The 27,865-nt window shown below is 55.7% G+C and overlaps 1 protein-coding gene across 1 annotated transcript; it reads right to left on the minus strand.

Moving 5' to 3' along the window:
• Positions 1-207: 207 nt before the first annotated feature.
• On the minus strand, positions 208-27,865 carry klf8 (Kruppel like factor 8). Its single transcript, XM_088925453.1, has 6 exons — positions 27,558-27,865; positions 15,387-15,488; positions 7,958-8,453; positions 6,587-6,698; positions 4,536-4,675; positions 208-4,185 (listed from the first exon to the last, which is right to left on the minus strand). Exons 1-6 carry the CDS (start codon positions 27,582-27,584, stop codon positions 4,004-4,006), a joined length of 1,059 nt encoding a protein of 352 aa, XP_088781579.1. The 5' UTR covers positions 27,585-27,865; the 3' UTR covers positions 208-4,003.

The following is a 27,865-nucleotide window of genomic DNA, read 5'->3' on the forward strand; positions in this document are numbered from 1 at the left end:
GCTGAGGCTTGGGTGGGAATGGGTCCTTCAGGTGTGAGCTTCAGGTGTGAAGGAGGCTCTACAGCACTGAAGTGAACGGTCACTCGTTCCTTCGTGGCTAACGCACACCGAGCCGAACAGCAAGGCCACATGGGCGCTGACTTCATTCCACCAGGGCACTGTGGATCATCTTCAAAAAAGCAACATAAAAGGAGACGGAAACAGAAAGTGTTCCACCAAAAAACATTTTATTCTATAAAAGGAGGGGTGTAATCATGAATATACAGGGAAACTGGTCTGTTCACACCATTTCTCACAGTATCAAAAACCTTGCATTTTCCTCACTGCTCTTTAAACATTTGTTCTATACAAATACAAAAAAATATTAATAATAATAATAATAACTGCATTGCACTGAGTATTACATTACTGGCCCATAAGTTACTGCATTCAATATAAAATACCTATGATTTGTTTGCTTTAAGAAATAGAATTAGGTACTTGAGATTAAAAGCACGCACACACATACACACAAAGAAACCCCCCCAAAATACACCCCCCTCCAAAAGGATTTTACATCTTGCTTACACTAGGTGGCGCTGTATCCTTAGGGAAATGTTCAGCTGGCCACTCCGGTGTGGTATGCCTTTGCACAAGGACATGGACAGGAGGATGGTCTTGATTCTTAAGATCATTCAGTCTGGGTTCAACAGAAGGATCTGAAAAGGACCTGACGAGGGGAGAGGGAGGGATCTTGGGGGTTGGGGACTAGTTTTCCTCGGATCGCAACTCTGCCATCCAGAAATATTCTCTTTTAATTGAAGGCAGTTTCTGCTGATGGCAGAGGACTGGCGACTCAAACTGCACACATGCCCCACTGCGAAGGATTCAGCGTGGGACTGAGGGACCCCACTGTCAGCTCATCGTCTTCCACCTCTTCATTCCTGCTCCAGGACCTGTCCCGTTTCCTCTGCCTCTAAATCCATAGCAGCCCTGCTGCATTCACAGGGCGGGGCTCCTGTCTGGTTCTAACGACCTCTTCATCACTTTTCTCACTCTTCCAAAACACCCCCCGCCCCCCACCCCTCTCCCCTCCTGTGTTCGCAGTGTTGCGTCAGCTGTCAGTCACAGGTACGAGTGAAACGCCAGCTGCTCGGCAGGTTGATACACCGAAGAGCTGTAAAAATGGCCTTGCTATTCCCCAGTTTAATCTTAGCCCCTTGTCTACCTCTGCAAAGCTACGCAAAACACTGTAAAAAGCATGAACGCAAGAGGTGTGGGGGGGGGGGGGGGGGAATCGGCGAGAATTTTTTAAAAGGCCTCCAGCAGGTAAAACCTGGAATGGCTCCAGCTGCAGAGCAATGGGAGTTTCACAGCCGTCCCCGTGTGCTGTGCTGTGAGGACACCGAATCGGGCCCAGTGGCACCGGGCCTCCGAGCCGAAACGAGACCCTCACTGGACACCAGCGAGACGCGCTCGGTTCATCTCGGCCACTACAGAAACAAAACCAGGAGCAGAACGACAACAGAAAAAGCCATTTTTCACATTATCTAGTCAGTGTTAAAAATAGAAATCCACCCGTTACATTTAATCTGGACTTTGGATTATATACAGTATGTACATCTTGTGTATTGTTCCTCCCTGTGGTTAGGACCGATAAGATTTTACATTACAAAACTCTACATAATCTGTACTGTCCTTTTAAAAAGGATGTGCTTGGTTAACACCACACCATGAGCTGGATGAGAAAGAAAACAGAAACCATAAATGCTGACCCATTTAATAAACCAGAGGCCGGTTCAATTTTTGCTTCCTCCGGCAAAGAGATTTTGCCCCTGGAGAGCCCCAAGAACTGAATCCCGCCTTTGTTTTCAAGGGACAAGCCGATTTCGGTTTTGTTCAAGGGCCCCAATGCAGAGCTCGCTGCGTCTGAGTTGGCATCACCCTTCGCTGAACTGGCGTGCTGAAAATAAAAGGCAGGACTCCCCTCCACCCCCAGGCCTGAGCGCCCCCCAGAGGCTCGGGGGGCTTGGGGCAAGACCAGGGCGTTCTCTGCCCTGTGCATTGTGCACTGCGCTATGGGTCTGCACATGGGGCTCTTTCCTTCAGTGCTTTGAGTTCCTGCCCAGCACGGGGCAGAACAGATCTCCTGCCCGCGCCCTCTCGATCCCTGACTAAACTGGAGTACGAGGATCCGTGTGCGTCCAGGGCGCACACACCGCACAACACGGGTTCAACACACGTACACAACTTGATCATTACTACTGTCCTGTAAACACATTCAGGGGTTATGTTTTTTCACAGCCTTCTTAGTGAGTGAATAAAAAAAAAAGAAGAAAAAAAAGACAGAAATCATCCTAACTATTTGCACTGACTCTCCATCGCGTGTGCAAATACCGATCTCCCGCCATTGGAAAAGGAGCATCCCTCAGCCAGCGAGAAGCAGTGGAAGTTTCTCCACCGTGTCAACACACACGGGAGCAGTATCGCAGCTTCTGCGTCAGGCCCTGCTTGACACGCGTGGCCTGGCTTGCGGACAGAGGCGCGTTCGTGTCTCGATCCCTTTTAGCGACGCTGCCTCTGTGTCAAGGCTGGGCCTGGAACCTGCGCGGTTGTGCGGGGGGGGGGGGGGGGCAGCATTCTTCACCTGCCAGCTCACGATGTGCAGCGCCCCCTCCTGGTCTGGGCCCTCCACCCCACACGGCGTACGGGGGGGGACAGAAACGAGGGAGAAGTGGAGCAGAGGAAAAGGGAAGCTATAAATCCACTCTTATTTGCTTTAACAGATGTATAATAGTTGCTTCTGTATTAACTCTTCCTCAGTTTGCAGGACATATACTACATTATTACTGGAGGCGCCACATCAACACAGATTACAGCCACAGGTTTTGCTGCCAGCTTGCTATAGGTGTAACAAGTACCACGAAACCAGGAACATCCATTGACAATGCAGCCTTTTTTTTTTGAGAGCATGCAAAACCCCACAGTCCAAAAAAAAACCCTGCTCCCGTTGTGTCTTCCCACAGCCTCATCTCCAAGCCTCCGCGCTGTCCGGTCTTCTTCGCTCCAAATTTAAAAAAAAAAAACAAACAACAACTACTTTTGGCCAACAGTCCAAAAACAGCCCTTAAAAAAAATAAGAAAGAGTTCAATACTGTTCTTGGGGGGGAAAAAAAGTCTCTTGGGGCGATGGGTGGATTGCAAAACCAAAGGAACACGAGCAAAAAATAAAAACAGCGAGGAGAAGATTCACAGTCTCGTTGACCTCCGAGGGGCCGGGCAGGGCGGTGGGTCAATACACTGAACCACACACACAGCACTCCCTTGACAGGGGGAATCTGTGGGTCACAGCAGGGATAGGGGGATCCCCGAATCGCCTGTAAAGGGCAACACCTCCCTCGCGACACACACACACACACACACACACACACACACGTCACAGGCCCGCTTGCCCACCAGCGCAACCAACTCAGGCGGCACGGAAAAATGAGCAAGAGGACTGCGGCAGACGGCAGACTCCACACCCCCGCCCTCCCCGCCATCCCTAATCCGAGCACTTCCCTCTCCCCCCATCCAGCTGCGCGTGTTCTCCAACCTGGGAAAAAACCGAGCCCCCGCCCATCCATTCCCAGCTCTGGAATTTCAAACTCGGCACTATTTATATGACGATTTATATTTAGATGGCACTGGTGGATTGAAGGAGCCTCCTGTGCTTTCTAGTCTCTTCTGGCCTCATGCGGCCTGGGTGTGTGGGCTGGTTAATTCACAGTAAAATCACAGGTAGGGAGAGGGGGAGGGGCCTGTCTGCAGGTGGGGGGCGTGTCCAAGTGCTCTAGCCGTTACCGTCCCCGCCTCCTCCCCTGCTGGACACGCCCACTGCTGGCCGAGCCGCAGGAGGGAGGGGAGACGGGCGAAGGAGGTCATGTCATGGGTTCACAGTTGCACCCCCGCACCTCGTCCCCCCCCCTCATCCACCCATTTTGCCATTTCAGTCTGCAAGCCGCGCCCCCTCACGCGGTCCCGATCACATCATCACGTGGCGCCTCCGGTGCAGGGCCAGGTGGTCGGAGCGCGAGAAGCTGCGGTCGCAGTCCGTGCAGCGGAACGGCTTGATGCCCGTGTGCTTGCGGAAGTGCCGGGTCAGCTCGTCCGAACGCGCGAACCGCCACGCGCAGCCCTCCCAGGTGCAGCAGTACGGCTTCTCCCCTGCAATACACACAACCGGACAGCGGGGGGCGCCAATGAGTCCTGTGCTCGCAGTTCCTTAACTGGCGCCGTGTGCTCATGTTTGCTCTGTGCCCTGTCAGTGACCTCCACGGTCTCCCTTACTTTTACTTCTTTCCTTAAGAGCACTGTAAACCCACAATTCCCCCATCTCTAAGCCTCCACAATAATCCGAGATTTCAGGAAACTCACTCTGTTTGCAACCTTTTTTTTTTTTGCATGAAACAAAGATAAAGCTCGCAGTGTGTAAGGTATTATAACTTTTGTGCACTGTTCTGGGCTGTTCTTTGGGTATTTGGCTTCTACACTGTGTGTACTGTGCAGTAGATTACCTGTGTGTATCCTGCGATGTGCCTTCAGGTGGGAGCTCTTAGTGTACACCTTGTTACAGCCATCATAGTCACACCTGTGGACACGCCTCCTCTTCATATCTGGCGAATCAGGGGACTGTGTTTGTGAGTGAGGGGCAGAGCTAAGACAAGAAAAAAAACAGCTGTTAACAACTGGACAGGCAGCACCAATCAAACACTAGAACACGGCCAGACATTTCTAGTCAAACATCCGCCCTGTCAACTGACAGCTGTCCATCTCGGCACTGGTGTGGAAGCCTCTGGAACTAATTGTTCTTTATACAGAACCAGTCTGAGGTCCAGTACGTGTCCTTTACAGCCCGAAGCATCACATTCAGGTAGATCTGGGAGACAGCCTACCACTAGTCACTGTTTTTCACTCTCTGGGAGTGCACAGAGCCTCCACATAGTGTAAGAACAATTGTGCAAATATTTTAATTTGTCAATATCACAAACCAACAGATTAAATCCCAAGATCAGCCATGAATCTGCTGCTGAAAAATGCAGATCATATTAATGAGAGCAGGCATTCAGTTTCTGAAGGGGCTCGTCTTCAACACACTGCCCTGTATGTTCACGCTGGGCTGCTCTTTCCCTTCTCCAATTTCAGCATCAGGGTGCAGTACCACAAACCAGCCACCAGAGGGAGCCAGCTGCCCTGTCTGAGCCCGTCCTTGCTTTCTCATTTCCAGCCCATGGTTGCCTCACTCTCTTACTCCCACTCCTCCCCTCTCTCCCTCCCTCTTTCTCTCTCCTCCTCCCTTCCTTCCTGCATTGCCTCACTCCCTCTTTTCCTCCCTTCCTAAATGCCTCTCTTCTACCCTGTCTGCCAGCTCGTTCGCTCCCCTCTCTCCTCTCTCTCTCCATTGCACACTCTCCCCATTCCCCAGCCACGTCTCCGGAGCGCGCTATGGCAACAGGGTGAGAAAGCTGCACTCCGCCATCCCTCCCTCCCTCCCTCCCGCCGTGTGGAAGGGGTGTGGGAGAGCAGGCAGACGGTTATATAAGCTTGTTTACACCCAGCTCCGACACAGCCCTGCCCAGCAACTAACGCACAAACACACACAGACACACTGGGTAGACATCATTCCAGAGAAGCTCCCCACACCCCCGAGTCACACAGAACATGACTCCTGAAGAGCTCTTCACAAAATTGCTACGCACTCTTAGAATGTATCTGTATACACTTACATTGTATGTATATACACTTGCAACACACCCGTACACACTTAGATCTGTGTACACTTGCAACACACCCGTACACACTTAGATCTGTGTACACTTGCAACACACCCGTACACACTTAGATCTGTGTACACTTGCAACACACCCGTACACACTTAGATCTGTGTACACTTGCAACACACCCGTACACACTTAGATCTGTGTACACTTACAACACACCTGTAGACACTTAGATCTATATACACTTACAACACACCTGCGTCCACTTAGATCTGTGTACACTTACAACACACCTGTGGACACTTAGATCTATGTACACTTACAACAGAAGATCTATGTATACTTAGAACACACCTGTACACACTTAGATCTATGTACACATAGAGCACACCTGTGTAAACTCAGATCTATCTACACTAACAACACACCTGTACTCTTAGATTTATAAAAGACATTGAAGTAGGGAGCTGCATCTGCATGTGTAGGCTGCAAAGGAACCAGTAAAGGTTTATTCTATGCTGAAAGGAAAAGAAAAGAGACACAACATTTCGGTTTCAGGCGACACGATGCGTCTCTTTTCTTTTCCTTTCAGCATGGAATAAACTTCTACCTGTTCCTACTTAGATCCGTATACACTTACAACACACCTGTACACATCTCTATACACTTACAACACACCTGTACACAGAGCCACAAGAAAACACACACACAACATTTCCCTGGTAGGAACGCAAGCACCAGAATATGTAAGTTCTTGCCCAGCTGTCTAGCTGGTAAGATTCTGGAAGGAACCCGCTGCAGCCAGAGCCTCCGACCGGCCCGGCGGGGTGCCCCGGCCTGCCACTCACCCCAGGTCCTGGGTCAGGGCGCTGAAGGACGCGGACCCGGACTCCGTGCCACTCTCGGCGTCGCTGTCGCTGTGCATCTCCACCGGAGAGGTCGAGCCAGGCTTGATCTGCACTGCGGGGGCGGGAGAGACAGGGGGCACTGTTCACACATTCAGATTCACGAGGAGTGCCGACGCTCGTGTCCACAGACACTAGGAACAGGGGGCACACGGGCACCCGTGACTGCAGAGCCGCCGTCGGAGCTCAGGTTACAGCTGGGTTACAGCTGGCAGGTGTAAAACACGCAGACTCTAACTACAGTGGGAAAGGGGGAGCTGCATGACTGTCCAGAGTGACCCAGACACAGAGCCTCGATCTGCTGCAACTTCCTTCTCCTTCCTTCCAGCTCGTGGCCCACTCACACACTGAAGGACTGCGCTGGCAGACGCCTTACTTACGAAGAAGACTTCGGTCATTTAGGTCTTCTGGACAATGTGGGCAAGCATTAGGAAAGGAAAACCCAATGGCAGGGTCTACAATTTAAAGAGAATTTAAATCGAGGATCTGATGCTAAAATTGTATACTGTACTAGGAAGGCCTCATTAGAATATTGTGTACAATTGTGGTCACCATGTTCGAGAACAGCTATTGCTGCTCTGGTATCCCTCCAGAGAAGAACAACTATGTTATATTCTGGTGGTTAAGGGAATGTTCTACACTGACAGGCTGAAGGAAATTAACCTTTTGAGTCCTGAACAGAGACAATTGTAAGGCAACCTGATACAGGCATTCAAAACTGTCGGGCATTAAAACAACCGAGCAGACTTCTTCAAAGTGAACAGTGAAAGATGAACTTTAAACCCAGGAACAGGAGGCACTTGTGCATGCTAATGGGTGGTGGGGGCGTTTAACAAGCTGCCCAGCCGTGTTGTTGAAGCCGATACCCTGGCTTCTCTCAAGACACAGCTGGAGGAGATCCTCCAAGTCAGGACAGGCGGCACTACTGTCCACAGAGAGTGGTGGGGGTGTTTAACAAGCTGCCCAGACATATCACTGAACCAGATACCCTGGTTTCTTTATAGGAACAGCTAGATGAGATTCTAGGATCCATTAACTACCAGCAAACAAAGGGCCTGCTCTCGGCTGCAGTCTTTCTGTAGGCTGGCTTTAGAAACCAGAAGGCAAAGGAATGAGTGGTTTTAAAAAGGAAATCTCCTCCTCAACGGACACAAGCCTCTGCTTGTGTTGGGCCCGCGGACCGGTTCTCTAGACACGAGCGGTATCTGCCGTTCTCAGTACGGGACCATTCTGTTAACCAGAAGGGAGAGGCGAGGAGGAGGGCAGACAGCACCAGAGCAGTGAGTTTCGGACCCCTAACCCCCCGGTCCTTACCGGAGCCCTCGGAGCGCCCGTCGCTGCCGATGAGGGGGACGGTGATGGCGGCCGTGGCCATGCCATCGGCGGGCAGCGTGGTGTAGACCACGGGCAGCGACTGGACCACCACGGGGATGGTCTGCAGCGCGCCCATCTTGCTCGGGAGGTTGACGGAGGGGATGGTGTGGATGACGTGCAGGATCTGCTGCCCCCCGACCCCCTGCGTGGACGCCAGGATCGACCCGGGGGACAGGACGGCGGGGATGGGCGTGGCCGAGGACGGAAGGGTCGGGGCGACGGGCGGAGCCAGCGCGGAGAGGGCGGGGCCGGTCGCCTTGGTAACCGGCGGGCTGGGGCGGGACTTGTTGAGTGACAGGTCGACGGGCTCGGTCTGGTCGGCAGACAGGAGGTCTTCGGGGGGCTCCAGCTTCACCTGGCACAGGGGGGGCGGCGACGGAGTCACTTCTGACTTCACCACAGCAGGCTGCAGGGGCTGCTCCTCATGCTCCAACTGCTGTAGTGGGGCAAGGACAGGAGGAGAGATCAGATTAATGAAACTGCTTCTGCTTACGGCATGCTTACAGGGGAACTGCAGCACTATTTTTATATTTCAGGGTCAGAAAGAATCAGCATCGATGAGTGCATTTCAAACCACAGTGAAAGTAAGATGTACACCGTAACATGTAAAACCTCCAATTTACGTAATAAAATGGGCTACATTTACACATAAGCGCAGCGCCTTCATTGTCTGCAATTCCGAACAAGGCAACGAACCTTCCGGTGACATGATGTGGCTCTCTGACGTTGTAAAGAAGCAGGCTTGTGAATACATCTCTATTAATCCAATACAAATATTGCTCTCAACTTTGAGGTGGTTTTGCTGACAAGTACAACTTGTTAACTCTGCATGCCGATCACGTTGGAACATTTCTGCAGTGAAATGTCTGCTGCACAACCTGTACGTATTCACTCGTACATCAAATGAGTCATCACAGTGACTAGCGAGCAGGAAGGGCCGCACCACGTCACACTTTTGGCGAACTCTCGCTCTCACCCGTGGACAAACCAGCGGTTTGTGACAACATGGCGACCATACGGGACCTTCACAAATTCACGATTTTGTTCACAATCCGGAATTTGTTCATTTTTTTCTATACCCTCAATGAAATTATTTTGTGACTGAGATTTAATAACCAGTGTGAGAAAAAGGGAAAATGCAGTCCCAGCAACTTCCTTCCAGCATCCATTAAGGGCTTCTAGAGAAGAAATGACAACCTACAGAAGAAAGTGCGACGTGCTCGTTTTGAAATACAGTCCGTTCTTTCTGTACAAAACCAAGCACATTCTTAACCAGCCATGTGTGCATGGGACACTGAGCTCGGAAAAGATGCCTACCAGAAAACCTTGAGTGTTCATATTGACACGCGTCTTTTTACTGAGGCAGACAATGTCATGACATCGTTAAAAGTGCAGAAAAGTGCAGAAATCAGCCGAGGCTGTGTTAAAAACTGGAAGATGCAGTTGTTTTAAGTCAGTCCAGAGAAGAACAGCCAGACACATTCCCAGGCTCAAAATACACCCCACACTGACAGGCTAAAAGAACTGGAGCACAGTGCAGAGAACCCCACAACTGGACCCAGCCTAGTCTTCAAAACCCTCAAAGGGTCTGACAAAGTCAATCGAGAAGACTTCAGAATCAACAGTGAACAAGTACAAAATGTAGAATAACTGCACATTTAAACCTGAAAACAGGAGGCACCTCTGTACACAAAGGGTTGTGGGTGTATGGAACAAGCTACCCAGCCGTGCTGTTGAACCTGGCCTTCTTTCAGGAAAAAGCTGGACAACATCCTCGGATCAATTAACTAATAACTACCCAATGAGCTACACGGGCCAAATGGCCTCCTCTCGTTTGTAATCGTTTTTAAATTCAGCGTTCGCGTCTCATACTCGATCTCGATCTCATGCCGTTGGAAACGAAAAACAGCCCCCTGCAATTCAGGGCAACGGTCACGCAGGCAGACAGGAAGGCAGGGCCGGTTCAGGGCAGGGCTGTGTGCACAAGGCCGGATCAGGACCCACCCACAGGAAGGTCAGTGCCAAAACGTGGAGTCGCAGACCGGACCCTCTGGCCTGGCCCTGGCCTCTTGCCAGCTGGACGCCGCTTCAGCAGCTGAAGTGGCACTGCACTGCACCACTCCACTCCACCATCGCTCTCCACTTCCACTGCACAGCAGCACTGTGGGGGCGGCCTCCCTGACAGGCGCATGCTGTGGATTAATACCCACCCAGGACCAGCCCACTCCATGAGAGAGAGAGGGAAACAGAGTTGGCAGGGGGGGAGGAGATGTAGGGAGGCAGCAAAAGGCCGAGAGAGGGGAGAGAGAGGGATTGACAAAGAGCTCAGGGCGGGGGAAGTGGAGCCAAGAGCCGGTGTGTGCGTCTTCTGCGCTCCTGTGTGAACAGGGGTTTCTGGCCGCAGTGGGAATGCGCTTCCCTGACCAACAAGCCACCCCGCGCGGCTGCACTGAGCAAGCTGTGGGCAAGGCTGACGGCAGCACTGCCGCGCCACACAGCCGCTGCCAGATCGCTGCAGTGGGGCTATCTATAGCTCCCCGCCGCACTGCAGCGCTCGCGTCTGGGGCACAGCCCTGCCACATCACATTGAGCACCCCACAGCGTGGTGGACTGAGCTTCTGCAACAGGCCTTGCAGAGCGCCAGAGGACAGGCGGCCTGCTCCAAGACCCCCGCGTTTCTGAAGGAGGTGCCGCGTGCCCTTCTGATGAGAACTCAGCAGGCTTCTGGACTGCAGCTAGCTCTGACCACACAGACAAACACCATCACTGGGCCTGCAGCCCTCCCTCCCCGACGCCCACGGGCCACTTCCTGCCTGAGCCTGACAGAGCGGCGCGCAGAGAGACCAGAGCGAGGCAGAGGGCAGAGTGTGGGGGGACAGGGGGAGACAGTTTGGGGGTACGGGGGGGGAGACAGGGAGAGACGGTGTGGGGGGACAGGAAGGGAGACAGGGAGAGACAGTGTGGGGGTACAAGGGAGAGACAGGGAGAGACAGTGTGGGGGGACAGGAAGGGAGACAGGGAGAGACAGTGTGGGGGTACGGGGGGGAGACAGGAAGAGACAGTGTGGGGGGACAGGGAGAGAGAGTGAGAGATAGGGTGGGGGGACAGGAAGGGAGACAGGGAGAGACAGTGTGGGGGTACGGAGGGGAGACAGGGAGACAGGAGGCGAGGCAGCACTCAATGCCAGGCAGGGGGAGAGATAAGCGAATGGAGAAAGAAGGGAGTTCACAGGAAGTCGGAAGAGAGCGCAGACGTGCGCAGGGAGGAAGGGATAAGGGGATATAGAGGAAAGGGGGGTGCGGAGTGGGCGGGAAGGGCCTACAGTTTCCATGGCTACTGGGAAGTGTCAGCTGACAGCGCCGTGCGACTCTCATCCTCCCCCTGCCTGCTTGCTCTCCTGCACCCTGCCACCTCGCTCCTCCTGGGCTCCCACCTCTCCTGCGTGCCCCCCCCACCCTCTCCCACTCCGTCTCCCAGTGCACCCTTGCAGCATCCCCACCACCCGGCCACTCTGCCCCCGCGACCCCCTCCCCTCGGCCCCACCCTGCAGGCCCAGGAGACTCCCCTTCTCTCCAGAAACGCAAACAGGGGCAGGGGGCTCCTGGCCACAGGCGACCCGCTTCAAACCCGAGTCTGACTGCAGCTCGCTCTGACTCGCCCAGCGCTGTGGGACGGGAGCAGTGTGGGACGGGAGTGAAGGGAGCAGCATGAAAGGAGCAGTGCGGAGGGTAACGGAGAGACGGGAGCAGCGCGGAGGGTAACGGGAGGGACGGGAGCAGCGCGGAGGGTAACGGGAGGGACGGGAGCAGCGCGGAGGGTAACGGGAGGAGAGGGAGCTGTGCGGAGGGTAAGGGAGGGACGGGAGCAGAGCGGAGGGTAACGGGAGGGACGGGAGGAGAGGGAGCTGTGCGGAGGGTATGGGAGGGACGGGAGCAGAGCGGAGGGTAACGGGAGGGACGGGAGCAGAGCGGAGGGTAACGGGAGGAGAGGGAGCAGAGCGGAGGGTAACGGGAGGAGAGGGAGCAGAGCGGAGGGTAACGGGAGGGACGGGAGCAGAGCGGAGGGTAACGGGAGGGACGGGAGCAGAGCGGAGGGTAACGGGAGGAGAGGGAGCTGTGCGGAGGGTAACGGGAGGAGAGGGAGCTGTGCGGAGGGTAATGGGAGGAGAGGGAGCTGTGCGGAGGGTAACAGGAGGGACAGGAGCAGTGTGGCCTGATGCAACAGGAAGACTCGGAGCCCTGTTTTTCTGGGAAAGTCGCTCACTGGCAGGAACATCTGAGTTCCAACCCCTTTATCTAAAATCAACAACCCCCTCAGCCTCCTCCGTTCACTAATCCAGCAGCATCGGCGGTACAGCACGGTACTCCGCTTGGAAACTGTTTCCTGCATCTTGGAATCCTATACGAAAAGACATCACGAGTGGAGTACGCACAGCGGTTCCGGGCTTATCGCGATCGGCTCTGCCCCGCTGTCTGCACCGGCTGCTCGCTGGAGGAGCCACAGAAGAAACAAAAAATCGCTGTGTGAGAAAACAGCTCTGCTGTCCCCTCGCTCTGTCCTCCATCTCTGTGCTGCACTGCTGTAGACAGTTCCAGCCCTGACAAGGGAGTTCCTAGACAAACCCCCACCCTCCCAGAACGGCTCTTCATGCTCTATTTTAAAGGTGATTTTTTTATTGTGGCAGCACGGCTGACAGCAGAGCAGACACAGGCCTCTGGTGCGAACCAGAAGACATCTATTAAAAAAAACAGAAGAAGGGGAGAAAAGCAAAAAAACAACAGCTGCAAACGATATTACAGCACAGGGGAGGGAGGGGGAGCTAGGAGATTGTGGGTGTGGTCTTTATGTCTGTGTGTGTGTAGCACTGCCCTGTACAGGAGGGGGGGTGTGTGTCTGTGTGCGTGTGCAGCACTGCCCTGTACAGGAGGGGGGGTGTGTGTCTGTGTGCGTGTGTAGCACTGCCCTGTACAGGAGGGGGTGTGTGTGTCTGTAGCACTGCCCTGTACAAGAGGGGGTGTGTGTGTCTGTAGTACTGCCCTGTATAGGAGGGAGTGGGGGGGGGGTGTCTGTGTGTGTAGCACTGCCCTGTACAGGAGTGTGTGTGTGTGTGTGTGTGTGTGTGTGTAGCACTGCCCTGTACAGGAGGGTGTGTGTGTGTGTGTGTGTGTGTAGCACTGCCCTGTACAGGAGGTGTGTGTGTGTAGCACTGCCCTGTACAGGAGGTAGGTGTGTGTGTGTGTGTGTATTTAGCACTGCTCTATACCGGAAGAGAACACGAGTCTGGGTGTGGGGGCAGTGCTGTCCTTTGGTGTGCATGATGCCTGATACTAAGCTGTCAGCCAGACTACAGTATATGTTTGAGTAGGCTCCGTTTTGTGCTCAGTATTGTGTCACACTTTGCATTTTGTCTGGGTCAAGGTCCAGTACAGCTGGGCCCTGTGTCAGCTGTTAGTGCCGCACAGCTGGAGCCCCGCAGGTGGTAAACTGGGGTGGGGGGGGGGGGGCGTGGTCACAGCTGGATTTCTTCTGCTGCACGTTTCATTGTTCTGCACACAGTAGCCCCCTTCATGTGCGGCCGCCATGAAGCCAAACTCTCACCGCGCCTGGGGTTGTCGCTGTCTCACACTTTTGCAGAAGCCTTCCTTCCGGAGGGCAATTTTCATTTTGAACGTTTATAGACCAAACCACGCCTCAGGAGCAGCCACTCCAGACAGACTCTGCGTCTGCACTGCCTGCTGGGAGGGGCGAGGTGTGCCGAAAACCAAGATTCCTCTAAAGCTGTTTCAGTCTTCGATGTCCGGTGATCAGACCAGACCCTATCTGAGATGTGCATGCTGCGTCATGTCTAGAAACTAAGTCTGATTTCTATATTCGTCATTTTCTTGATTTGTCTCAGGCTCTGTGCATCTACAGAACATACTACTTGTTCCCACGTTCCCTCTGTGTGTGTGTGTGTGTGTGCATGCATGCGCGTGTGTGTGTGTTTAAGCGTGTCTGAATGGATGTGTGCATGACTGCTTCCATCTCGGCATGTGCTCGAGGACGTGTCAGGGTGTGTGTGCATACGTGCGTGAGCTGTGTGCGTGTTCCCTGCCCATCTGTGTGTGTATGTGTGTGTGTGTGTAAGTATGTGTGTGTGTGTATTCGGGAGAATTCTGCTTCTCTGCATGTGTCTGAGAGAGACTATCTTGGGCGAGGTGGGGGGGGAGGGAGAGGAAGGGGTGTGGAACGCGCGACATCACAATCGCTGGAACTCCCGCCAGAGCCTGGTCGCCATGGCAACGGCGGGAACGAAGCCTCCCCTCCATTCCAGCAGGCCTGCAAGAGACCAGGGCGAGGCGGGCAGGCAGAGGAGGGGGACAGGCTGACTGCTGCCAGCCACATCCTGCACAGACTCCCGGCTCGTCAGGGGTCGCCGGGATTTCTCCCCTTGTGTGTGTGTGTGTGTGCTGTCTTCAGGCTCTTGAACTTTATTCCATCCCGAAAAGGGTAGCAGACAAGAATACCCTTTGTCGTCTGCTGTTGGGAGACTTCTGCTGCTCGCTGAGGCACCAGAACATGCCTTCACACACCTCAAACCAGCACTGATCAGTAGCACCCCAAGGTCTGAGCTGGGCAACATGTTCCCCGTTCCGTATGTCGCTGTGCTGCGTACAGCCCGTCGCCACCCCTGCCGTCGTTAATGTAATAATGCACTCTGGGTAAAGACTCGGGGCTTCAGCAAGCCCTGTGGCGCAGCAGCAGGTCAGGAATTGGCTGGAGGAGCTGCAGGATGAGTCACACAGACACGCACACGCAGGGTCTGGAGCTACACTGACTCCCACACACACAAACACACACGCCCCTGGCTGTCCCCCAGGGCTTGCCCCACCCCCCCCACAAGCAGCCATGACACCCTGACTTAACTACCCTCCTCTTCCTCTCCTGACTACCCACCCCCCCCACCCCTCTCCTGCTATCTTCCTCCTTTTTTCACCTCTCCCTCCCCCGCTGATGTCTGCAGCTCTTCCAGGTCTCTCTAAAGCACCGGCACCGGTAGAGCTGGGTCAAGTCGGCCAACCAGTCCAATTAAGCCAAAAACGAGCTGATTCAGGTCGTTAAGTCGTTAAGCGCAGAGCTGGAATGAGGACACGCAGGTATTCCAGCACCCTAATTACACACACCAGAGAGGGGTGGGTCCAGGCCCCCAGATCTATAAAAACGCCCAGGTGGTTGGACCTCCTATCACAGTAATCAATTCCGTTAAGTATCTGGCAATAAGGAACAGCAAGGGAATTCACTGGATTTGCGCAGCTCTGACGTTCCGAGGTTGGAGTTGCCCATCCCTGCCCCGGACAAAAAGTGTCCCGCGTGGAGATCTCAAACTCACCGTGCACTCCTTCTCCAGCGGCTCGGGTTTGATCTGGACAGCTGGCAGGCGCTCGGCTCGGGCGATGCCGCCGGCGCCAGGGCTCTTGCGGCTGGCAGCTAGCTGAGGGAGACAGAGGGGGGGGGGGGGGGACAGTGAGCGAGGGGGGTGGAACTGTCATTCGTCGCTGCCCCTCCTGTTCCGTCCCACCCGTGTTGTTTCTGTCCTTTCCGAGGGTGGCCTGTAAATCCCCATGATGGCAGAGCAGGAGAGATGGAGCAGGGGTGCGAGAGGGGGTGAGAGAAAGAGACAGGGACAGCAAAGCGACAAGACCGGACAGACAGGGAGAGTGAAGACGGGAGGAGCGGGGGAACGAGATGAGTGAGCCTGTTGTGGATAACGCCAAGCTCATGGGTTCAATCCCTGTATGGGCCATCGCAAACCACACATACCTACCGTGGGTCACAGATACTGGGCAGCACAGGCAGACCTGGCTGTCCGGAGAGGACAGGCTCAGTGACCACAGCCTGGCCATAGAAACTGGACACAGGCTGACCTGGCTGTCCGGAGAGGACAGGCTCAGTGACCACAGCCTGGCCATAGAAACTGGACACAGGCAGACCTGGCTGTCCGGAGAGGACAGGCTCAGTGACCACAGCCTGGCCATAGAAACTGGACACAGGCAGACCTGGCTGTCCGGAGAGGACAGGCTCAGTGACCACAGCCTGGCCATAGAAACTGGACACAGGCAGACCTGGCCGTCCGGAGAGGAAAGGCTCAGTGACCACAGCCTGGCCATAGAAACTGGACACAGGCAGACCTGGCTGTCCGGAGAGGAAAGGCTCAGTGACCACAGCCTGGCCATAGAAACTGGACACAGGCGGACCTGGCTGTCCAGAGAGGAAAGGCTCAGTGACCACAGCCTGGCCATAGAAACTGGACACAGGCAGACCTGGCTGTCCGGAGAGGACAGGCTCAGTGACCACAGCCTGGCCATAGAAACTGGACACAGGCAGACCTGGCTGTCCGGAGAGGACAGGCTCAGTGACCACAGCCTGGCCATAGAAACTGGACACAGGCAGACCTGGCTGTCCGGAGAGGACAGGCTCAGTGACCACAGCCTGGCCATAGAAACTGGACACAGGCAGACCTGGCTGCCCAGAGAGGACAGGCTCAGTGACCACTGCCTGGCCATAGTAACTGGACACAGGCAGACCTGTCTACCCAGAGAGGACAGGCTCAGTGACCACTGCCTGGCCATAGTAACTGGACACAGGCAGACCTGTCTACCCAGAGAGGACAGGCTCAGTGACCACTGCCCGGCCATAGTAACTGGACACAGGCAGACCTGTCTACCCAGAGAGGACAGGCTCAGTGACCACTGCCCGGCCATAGAAACTGGACACAGGCAGACCTGTCTACCCAGAGAGGACAGGCTCAGTGACCACAGCCTGGCCATAGAAACTGGACACAGGCGGACCTGGCTGTCCGGAGAGGACAGGCTCAGTGACCACAGCCTGGCCATAGAAACTGGACACAGGCAGACCTGTCTACCCAGAGAGGACAGGCTCAGTGACCACAGCCTGGCCATAGAAACTGGACACAGGCAGACCTGTCTACCCAGAGAGGACTGGCTGTGGTCCCATTGCCAGCCGGGAGAAGCAGAGACACTTTCTGCTACACTGCAGACAACTCTCCAGCATGAGACAAACACTCTTCTCTAAACTAACTAATCTAATCCCAGATTTCCCAGGTTTCCCATTCCTGCTGGAACCAGAACAGTTTCCAATCCTGCTGGGGGAGGAAACTCAATAGAGCTGCAGTCCAGTACTTGTCCTAGCCTGAGGAACAGACCGCGAGCCTCTCAAATAATAAAGTTTTATTGTTGCAAATGTCTTGCTAAATGTTATTGCTTCAGCAATACTGTAATCCATCAGTCCGGTCAATAAAGCAGGTTATATTTGATGAAACTGAAAGGATGAGAAAAGAGTAAACATCAGAAGAGGGGGGTGGCACAGGACCAAAAGGAGGGGCCAAGGAATTTAGAGGGGGGGGGGGGAAGAAGGAATTTCAGATGGACACAAAACTTTCAGTTTATAAAACAACCAGAAATGTTTTGTGCGCGATAAGCGTAGAGATTTTAATCATCACAAACACCACTCACTGCTTCTACACCACTGACTCACTGCACACCCCCACAAGAACATGCAGGTGCAAAACCGTTTCCGAAACCAATCAAAGAGAAAACGAAAGGAGAGAGAGAGGGAGGGAGAGACGTAGCCTTGTCCCCGAGAGGGTGAGAGAGAGAGAGAGGTCCCTACCCCCACCCCCCCAGCGACCCAGAGCACACCCTGTCCTCAGGGTTAACCCTTAAGGCTCCCTGGTAGTCTAGTGGCTAGGATTCACACTGTCACGGCTGCAGCCCAGGTTCGATTCCTACTCGGGGACAGGGTTGAGCACATAAAAACCGAGAACAGGAGAGACTTCTTTACCCAAAGGGTGGTGGAAGTATGGAACAGGCCACCCAGCCATGTTGCTGAAGCCTGTCGAGCTCCCTGGCGTCCTCCAAGGAACGGCAGGGCGAGCTCCAGTGACTGGCTATCTGCTGGGTGGGCTGAACGGCCTCCTCTCGTTTGAGCCCTGCGCTTTACTGTCGCTCACCCAGTGAGGAAGGGGTGTGTGACACCCACCGCGCTCCTCGCCCTGCACGGACACGAGCGAGACACTAGAAACGCACGACTCTTCGGCCGGTGGCATCGGAAGAAGGACCGTGACACAGTCCACACAGTTTTCGATGCAGAGCGCCTGTCGTGTCGTGTCGTGTCGCGTCGTGCGACGTGTTCAGCTTCCTGCTGCTCCCTCTGTGCTGTTTGCCGCGTGGCCGAGACTGTGCAGTGTGAAAGAATGAGCTTGTAAGGTCCACCAGCAGATTCCTGGACAGGGTGTGGCCCCCCAGGCAGGCTGGGTGTGGCCCTCCTCCACCCTAGCCTCACACACGGCTCTCATTAGCACGCCCCCACACTGTTCTGACACACCCTGCTGCTGACACGCACACACTGCCCCCGACAGCACAGCCCAGCACAGAGGAGACACAGCTGCCCTCCAGTTCTGCTCCGGTCCCAGACAGCTGCCCAGAGAAGAGGATCACTGCCAGACAGCAGGCCATTCACTGTCTCCTGGAATGTCCCGAGGGGCACCCAGATCAGCACAACTTCAGACAGCCCCACAATACCTAGCTGTCCCCCTGGGGGAGGAATCATACAGCCCCACTAACTATAGGACCCACAGCAAGGGCTCTGCACAGAGGTACCCCTGGGGTTCACCCTGTCACAGCCTGGGGGGAAACAGTTAGGGCTCTGCAGAGAGGTACCCCTGGGGTTCACCCTGTCACAGCCTGGGGGGAAACATAGTTAGGGCTCTGCACAGAGGTACCCCTGGGGTTCACCCTGTCACAGCCTGGGGGGAAACATAGTTAGGGCTCTGCACAGAGGTACCCCTGGGGTTCACCCTGTCACAGCATGAAGGGACACAAAATGAGGACTCGTGACAGAGCCACTTCTGGGGTTGACAGCGAACCTTAAATGTTCCTGCTGATGACACATATTACTGCAGGTCACTGCTAGCATTTTTTCGCTTTCGCATGCATATTTTGTGTTTGCTGTGTCTGCCTTTGCATGTAACAGATTTTTTTTTAACACACTGCCTTCTCATCCCGAGCTCCGGCAAGGCCATGCCTGTGAGCCGAGCCCGACTGCCGTCTACAGCTGCAGCCAGGACCGGGGAGAACGCCTGAGCGGAGCTCGGCTCTTGGCTGGAGGCAGCTCTCCACGCTGCCAGCTGGGTCCTGGCGGCTGATCCCTCAGCGCGGGTGGGGAGGAGGGGGGGTCTCTGGGAAGGACAGGGAGAGGTGTGTGTGTGTGTGCATGCAAAGGCTGTGCTGGCTGTTCTCAAATCCCCTGCTGTGGGGACTTCCAGGAAAAAGGGGGTGGGGTTGAGTGGGCGTGACCCCACCCCTCCTTCTCTCCCAGCATGCCCCCCCTCCGCCCTCTCTCTCTCTGTCTCACGAGGGGGGGGGAGGGGGGGCTCATTAGCTAAGTCAGCAAGAGGATGAGGAGAAGTGGTTGGGGGGGGGGGATTAGGGACGCTGGCAGTGCAGTGCACTGCACTCAATCTGGGTCAGATCTCACCTCTCCACCCCCCAGGAAGGGAACGCTCTGCACTCTGAACCCCGCGTGCAGGCAGATGACAGCCTGTGGCACGTGTCCCGGACCAGGTCCCTGGGTTCAGCGTTTGAATGCCCTAAATTGCCTTTTTTTTTTTTTAAATTTCCACCTAAAAGCGTGACTCCATTTTTAACAAAACCCCACTGGGTTTTCCTGTTCGGCGCCTCTGCCGTGTGCGCGGGCAGAGAGGTGCGATGCCCGGCGTTCTCGCAGAAGGGCGACAAGCCGTCTGCGGAGAGAACCACCCAGGCAGGGAGCTCTCGCTCAGAGTCGAGGTGACGAGGAGGAAGGAGGCAGCCTTTCTGTCTCCAGGCCGACCGTCAGTTCTCTGTTTTCGCTGTCTGCAGGCGGCGATTTCGAAACGACTCCGAAGCTCTTGCCTCCACTTCGACCTCCCACCCCCCCCCCCCTCCCCCGACCACCACCACCACCACCACCAGCAGGGTCAAGAGAAGTTTTCCCAAAACCAGGGTCACGCTCTAGAAGAGGAAACGGACTATTCCTTTTATAACGGAGGAGGCGGCGGAGGGGGGGGGGGGGGGGTTCTCTGCTGTCACAGCAAAAACAAGTTTCTATTCTCAGAAAAATAAACCCCCCAGTCTTTGCAGTAAGCTGGCCTCTGCACCGTGTTGTTGAAGTCTTAGAGAAACAGAATCAGCTCACGATTCAATTACTTTCACTCCCTCAAAGTTGTGCCTCCCTTTAAAAATCCTCTGGCTCCTGTGGCCCGCTAGGGCCAGATCACGGACAGCAGCGTTGCGGTCGAGGGGGACTGAGCGTGGTCGCATGCAGTCTGCGACAGCCTCCCCCACCCGACACGCCCTGCCCCTGCCTTCACCCTCCCTGCGACAAAGTCAGATGCCACCCCAGGACGCTGCTGGAGGGCAGGCAGCTGTACCGCCTGGGCACCGGTCACAACGCGCCTCTCTTGCACCCTGCTGTGAGGAGCTGGACGCTGCTGACGGGCAGCACACCGACACCCCCCCCCCCCCCCGCATTAAGACAGAAACGGCTCCCTCTGCTTCTCCAGACGCAACAGCCAAACCCACACCAGAGGACGCAAGTGGAGAGTGAAGGGGGAGCGCATTTAAAACCCAGGACAGGAAACGCTTCTTCGCGCAGAGGGCAGTGGGAGCGTGGAACAAGCAACCCAGCCTGGCCCGGGTGGCCAAAGCCGAGACCCCCCTGGAGACGAGATCCTCAAAGCGGTCAGCTCCTAACTTCCAGAAGAGCTGGGGTGTCCGAAGGCTCTGCTGCCGTTGGGCGTAGGGCAGCATGAGGAAACTGCGCAGCAGGGATGTGAACGCCCATTTATTATCATTAGTGTTTAAAGCCGATGATAATTGTGGTGCTCAGTGCCTTGTCCCCGAGGGTGTGTTGGACAGGGTGCCTGGCACTGCTGTCGCTGCCTGTGCGTCACTGCGCTCCGTGTGTCACTAACCCCCCCTCTGTCACCCCACCCCTGGTGGCTGTGACCTTCCATGTGTATCCTCCTCCTCCTCCTCCTCCTCCTCCTCCTCCTCCCCCCTCGCTCGCTCAGTCCACTCGGCCTTAAAGGCGCAGGGCCGGACCAGTGCGGCCTCCCCCCGTCTCCCTGGGCCTCTCCCTCTCCCCGTCTCCCCTCCGTCTTCCAGCACCGGCTGCAGCAGCGGTGCCGAACAGCAGCGACGGTTATTGTTCTGCGAGGCGCACCGGCGAGCGCAGGGAACTCAGAGCAGTCACAGAAGCTGCTGGATTTCCTCTGCGCACGCCTGCAGCAGACAAGACGTCAAGCCTCGCGAGGGGGCAATGGCAGCGCCCCCCTCAACTCCACCCACCCCCCACCCAAAACCTGTGGCATAGCACCAGCATGGCTGAACCCTGGCATAAGCTCCATGCAAGTCCCGTCCCTGCGCCATCCAGGGCACAAATCGATACACACGGGCACAGCGTGCTCTGGCAGACGGGAGGGGGTTTGTCACGCCAGGAGCTGAAGTTTAACCACCCCTGGTTAATGCCACAGGGCGGTCAGCCTCAGCGAACACTGCCACCGGACTGTCAGGGTGCCAGGGCAGCCGAGGAGCTCTGCTGCAGAGCCGGAGACAAGCTGCACGCACGCACACACACACACACACACCACCTTTAGTTACTGGGAAGGGAGCAGCTTCTCATCTCAAGTCTTTCCCGGTCGCGGGGTCTCGTACGGCTTCTGCGCCCCAGAAAAGGCAAGCGCGCTCAAGACGAGGGTGCATCTCCCTGCAGGTATTCACGCAATACGAGGGAACCGGCAGGAAACATTCGGCAAACCTGATGCCGGCTTGTGGACGGGCGCTTACTGCTCGTAAAACCCTAGAAATGCTGGCTCAGGTCTCAGATGGTGTAATGGGAGTCTTGCTCTCATTCCTGCACGCACACACACACACACTAGCAAGGAAACGCCTGGGTGTGTCGCTCTGTGACCCCACACAGCTGTTGCTACAGCTCTGCTAGGCCTGTCCCATAATCCTCCACATGCCCGTCCTGCGTCAGGGCTGCTCGGCGCTCGTCCTGGAGAGACGGCCTTTGTTTATCTTCCAGAATGAAGGGACTTAATTAAACCAAAACCAGCTGCTGGATTAAAAAAAAAGATCTCTGCTATGCATTTCTTTTTTCAGCTCATTAATCAGCTGGAAGATTGCAGGGCATCGGAATCTATGTTATTAATGAACTCCATTTGGATACTGAAAAAAACAGCTAAAAAAACCCCACACATATTAGTCCAATTAAGATTTCAATTAAGCAATTCAAAGGTCAGAATGAGGGTTACAAAAACCTTTACTCTAGTCTGACTGGCAAGGCTGTTACTTGATACCAGAACAGGCCGTGGGGACCCCCCATCCCTATCCCAAGCATCCCCAGTAATGCCCAGAAGCCCCCGAGTCAGTACAGGCACCCCTCCACACCCTTTAATTGAAAAAGCGGCGACACCAAGACCAACTGTGACTCCTGTTCGCTCCCCAACAAACAGCTCGTTTCTAGAGCAGAGGCCGACGCTCCAGCCACAACGACACCCAGAAACAAGGTGACAGCCTCCGGGCTGCCATCGCCCGAATCGAGCAGAGGAGAGGGGAGGTTGCGGGTTCAGATCCAGTACAGGGCTATAGCCCTTAAAGGCGCTTCACTTGAATTGCTCGTACAAGTGCATCCGCAGTATATACAGTACAAAGCGGGGTTTTGTTCTTGGCGACGATCCCGCCCCTCAAAAAGGTCGACCCCCGAGAGGGCGTGACAGGGCTGAGAGATGCAGCTCCCACATGCAGTCAAGAACTCTTTCCCAACTCCTCCTAGGAACCAGAAACACTTCCATCTCAAATTTCCCTTCAGCACTGCGACACCCCATCCCGTCACAACGGGCCAAAGGAAAGCAAACAAAGAAGAAGAAAAAACTGTGGGGGTTTTGCAAAGAAAACGCACAGGACCTGTGTTTTGCGTCACTAGAGTGGAGCTCCACGTTACAGCCAATTTCACAAAACCTGGATGAAGAAGGAACACGTACTGTGGTGTTTTTACACCCAGCAAGCACCCCCTTCGACAACATCTCCCGTTTCCCGTGGCAACGAGATGCTGCTGGTTTCCGACACAAGAGCAGGAACCGACAGATGAGGGCAGAACCAGCTCGCAGCTCCGGAACGACACTCAAGCCTCTCGGACGCTCTCCCAGTGTTCCCAGTTTTCCCCACACTACAGCACTGCTTCCCACACCTGCCCCTGGTCTAGTCTGGTCTGGTCTGGTCTGGTCAGGCCCACATGTCTGCCCCCCGCACCTCGCGCCCCGCCCTCCTGTCCCAGAATCCACCTCTCCAGGCTAGCTCTGGCTGTAGGCCACACAGCACTTGGCACTCGGACACAGGCCTTCCTCTTGGAGAGATGTCAGCACGTCAGACACAGTCCGGGGGCGTCACCAGGACATGATCAGGTGCCGAGCGACTGAAGCAATCCTAAACCGGGGAGAGGGGGTTGTCGTGGGGGCAGGGCAGGACAGATTTTTTTGGAACACCAGTGAGGAGTGGAGGCCAGCACGCGGCCACACCCTTCCTGCCCCAGCCTCGGCCCCAGCCCTGCTAGCGCCTCTCACCCTCCCTCCCTCCCTCCCTCCCTCTCCGGACTCCACAGCCAGCCTTGGCAGGGCTGCTGGGGTTGCCATGGGGACGGGATTCCTTCTCCGGTTAATGATTGTGCAGAGATTGTGGGGGGTCATTCTGTTAGGTCGCCAATCAGCTTTATTCTGGGAGATGGCAGTGGGGGCGGTGGGGAAGGGGAGGGGGGGGGGGAGGGGGGTATTGGACAATGCTGTGGCTTCTATAACCCCTCCTTGGTCCTCACCCCCACTGAGACCCCCCTATGGCCTCCCCACCCCTGTGAATCCCACAGCCCCCCCCTCCTCCCAGTGCGGCCGACAAGTCCCCACACCCCCCGAGCCGCACGCAGACGGGTCTGTGAAACTACGCCAGAGGGGCTAAAGGCCACTGGAGGCCAGCCTGCCTACAGCTCTGACGTCACTTCTCCAGGAAATTTTGTTTGCACGGCGCCAGAAGTGGGGCGGTTCATAATTCAGCGGCTCAGACCCAACATCTGCACAGCTGCTTGGAGCCCCACTCGAAATCTGCTGGGGAGAACCCCCCCCCCCCCGCTGCCCCTGCGTTGAAATATAAGGTGTTCTGGCTTCTAAAGGCCGCCGATGGCGAAGCTGTGCGCTCGGCTGATCGCTTCAGGTGAGCGTGAGCACGCAGGCCTCGCCCCAGGCCGCTGACCGCAGGATCACCCCCCCCCCCCGGGCTTCTCCGCGGGGCTAGCTCACCGAGCAGGCTGCCAGCCCCCACGCCCGCGGGGTTTCTGGAGGACCAGAGCCAAAGTTTCGTTTTATGGAGCCAGAGACGCTGAGCAAGACAGCTGGCGGACTTTTCCGCGGTCTTATCGGCGTGCGGATTCTGCTGCGAACCGCGCTGATGGTGATGAAGGGAAGAAAAAAAAAAATCCTATTGAACAGAACCGCTCCCCAGTGCCCTGTCAATCGGCTCAGGCATGCCTGAACAGGGAAGAGCCTGGTACCTGTTGATATGCATGAGTCTTGCAAAACCTGGAATGGACCGAACTGCTATGCAAAAGGCTTTGCCTTCTCTGCGTATCACTCTGTCAAAAAATGCCACAAAGGCACACCAACACACGCGGCGCCTCGTCTGCTGTCTCGCCCCCGCCCTCTGATAAGTGCGTGTCACTGAGCAGATCTTTGCTCCGGTTTCCACTGAGACTTGCAAGTCTCTAGCCTGGATCCCCCAAAGTCCTCAATGTATCCCCCCAGCCTCCGTCTGCTGAGCCACAGGGTCTTGGACTCACGTGCACATGCAGGCATTGAGCTGCACACACGCAGGAGCGCTGGAAAAGCAGGAGGTTGTGTAAACACTTCTCTGCAACTTTCTGCGACTGCACATCGGACGGACACACCCAGAGCTCTGCCTGTGCTGTATCACTGGGTGTACACGCGCGGCTGTGCGCACTGACAGACCATCGCGCCCCAGACTGCACTGTGCTGCCCAGTACTGCAGAGGACGCCTTGTTTCTTCCCTTCTGGCAAAATAAACTGCTGGACCTGCCGCTGCACCATCACAGACTTGAACGGGAAGACGGGGGCTTAATCTTCTGGGGCTTCCAACCTCGCCCCAGACATGTATAACCTTCTCCACATCACAATCAAGTGGCACAAATAACACTAGGGCATTGTCAGTCTCAATCGCGTTTCTATAGTTCTCTGCAGTCCAAAGGATCCCAAAGTACTCGACATACAGGAGGGAACCCATATCTACGACCACAGCATACACACAGGGGCTCCGCACTGCTGACCAGGGGACGGGGTGAGCAACCCCTTCGCCAGCTCGATTCAGGAGGAGCTTCAGGGAGGCCAGACTGTGCCAAGCCCAGAGGAGGATTCAACCAAGACGGCAGGTTAATCTCTCCCTACTCTCGAGATCGCTGCCCCGAGATCCCCAATGATCAAGAGGTCAGGACCTCCGTGAAACGACTCATCAAGGCACAGAACATCCTATAGCACAGTCCCCCGTCACCAGACTGGGGCGTTGGTCTGGATGGAGGAGCGCCACCTACTGGTCTCCTCACACCACTGACAGGAGCAACCAAAGGTTCCTCTCTAGCTTTTCCTGTCATCCAACCCCCCACCACCACCACCACCACCACGGTCAGGCTAAAACAAGGTTTTCAGCTCATTACTGACTGAACGTGGCCAGTCTAGCGGCTTTTCCTTCCTCTGGGCGCGCTGGAGGTTTAGAAGCCACGGAGCACACCTGCAGACATAGTGTCCCCCCGGGCCCAGGAGAGAGCTGACACTGCTGGTGATTAACGCGCTAACCAACACGGGAGACCCTCTGCGAAACAGCAGCCCAGGCGTGGCAGCTCACACCGCGCAGCGCCACCGGTGGATCCGGAGCAGACAGGCCACAGGCCCGGCCAGAGGCTGAAATGTGTTCTTCATTCACACCATCCTCACCCCAGCACCCCGAGCTGACACCGCTATAAGAGCCTTTCACAGGGCTTTGTCTTTCCTGGAGCAAAGAACGTTATTCAACTGCCCTGACGCCTTTTTTTTTCCAGCGGCTTACATTCCTGCCTGTGTGTTTTTTATGGCGAGCAACAGCGGTGAAATATGCTGCTCCAGCAAACAACAGGAGGGTCCCACTCGGGATTTCAACCCACAGCCACGCGAGGCCGCCTCACCTGAGCGCGCCCTGGTCACGCCTATCTCAGCCCCCCCCCTTCCGCCCCCTTGTGTCCTTCCGGCGAGTTATGCGGTGTTTTCCTTCCAGTTTACTCCAAAATGCGAAGTATTACTGCATTCAGGCGTCAGAAGGGGACTTTCTACACACACACACACGCATTTCTGCATTTTGATACAGGAATTATCTGCTCTCTGAAATGCCAAGGCAAGCAAAAAGACAGACCGAGCCATTAACCATGAAAACACCTGCCCTTACTCTAACAACTCCCACACGACACACGCCCCCTCGCCGCCGCCCCCCCCCCCAAAAAAACGTGTTCCTTTCACATTTGGATGTGCAAGGGACGGCTGAAAGCCAGGTTATATATGTTGTGAATTAAGATACCGGCTGATACAAATGGCAAAACCTTTCAAAGTGGTACAGCGAGTATTCAAAGACTCGAGCTCCCGAGACTCGGCCGTGCTCCTGGGAGAGCTGCGCTTTTGTTTCTTTATTATCATCATCATCATTATTATTATTATTATCATCATCATCATCTTAATTTACAGCTTTTCACGCCCCGGCATCCTCCGTGCGTGTCCCCCATCCCCGCAGGCAGGAGGGGTGGCGATGCTGTCGCTTTAAGGCAGCTAAGATGGTGTCTCTCTCGCGCTGCTCCGCGCTGCAGCGTCTCGTGCTTCCTTCCTGCCTTGCCTCGCGCTGCCCGCACTTTAAACCTGAACCCAACCCGCAGCGGCAGCGCGAGGGAGCGAGGGAGGGGGAGAGAGAGAGAGAGAGGGGCGCAGCAGCTCTCAGGTCTGCCCGCCCGTCCGTATATACCTCTCCTGGCGAACCGGCTTGCGCCAGCCCGCAAGAGCGACCTACTTTTCTTTTTGCCAGGCGCGGCGGCTTCGCCGTGAACCTGGGGGGGCGAGACGCGCGGCTGTGCGCGCACCCACACCCACACACACAACACGACACACAACACACGCTCTCGCCTGTCCGTCCCGCGGAGCTGCAGCCTTGCGCGCTCCCTCGCTCGGATGCTGCCGGGCTGGTGCCCACAGCCGCCCCGGCCGGCAGCAGGACGAGCCCCACGCACGGCTCCACCGCACGCCCGGCTCCCCAGCCCAGTGCCAGTCCGCGGACACGGGGCAATCTGGGAATAGAGAGGCGTCCGGGATCTTTTTTTCGGGGGGGGGGGCTGGTAGTGGGTTAAAACAAGGCAAACGAAACTGACTTACTTTCTTGCTACGGGTCTCCGTGTGCATCTCGATGGGCGGCGGGGCGCGGTGGTGAGGAGGGGGTGGAGGAAAGGAGGAGGGGGGTACGGTGATCTTGGCGAGCAGTTTTTTTTCTTCCCCTGTCCCTCTTCTCTCGGCGAAAATTTCTGCCTTCTCCTCCCCGTGTCGCTTCCCCGGATCGCCGCCTCTTTTAGATCATCCCTTACAGCCGTCGAAAATCCTCTTTTCTCTGCCTCCCCTCTCGCTCTGGTGCGTGTGTGCCTCTCTCTGCCGCGTCCGTTGTTGCTGTGCTCGGGTTGGGCTCTCTC

Source organism: Atractosteus spatula, chromosome 9, assembly GCF_055471065.1.
Source record: "Atractosteus spatula isolate fAtrSpa1 chromosome 9, fAtrSpa1.hap1, whole genome shotgun sequence".
Taxonomy (NCBI): Eukaryota; Metazoa; Chordata; class Actinopteri; order Semionotiformes; family Lepisosteidae; genus Atractosteus; species Atractosteus spatula.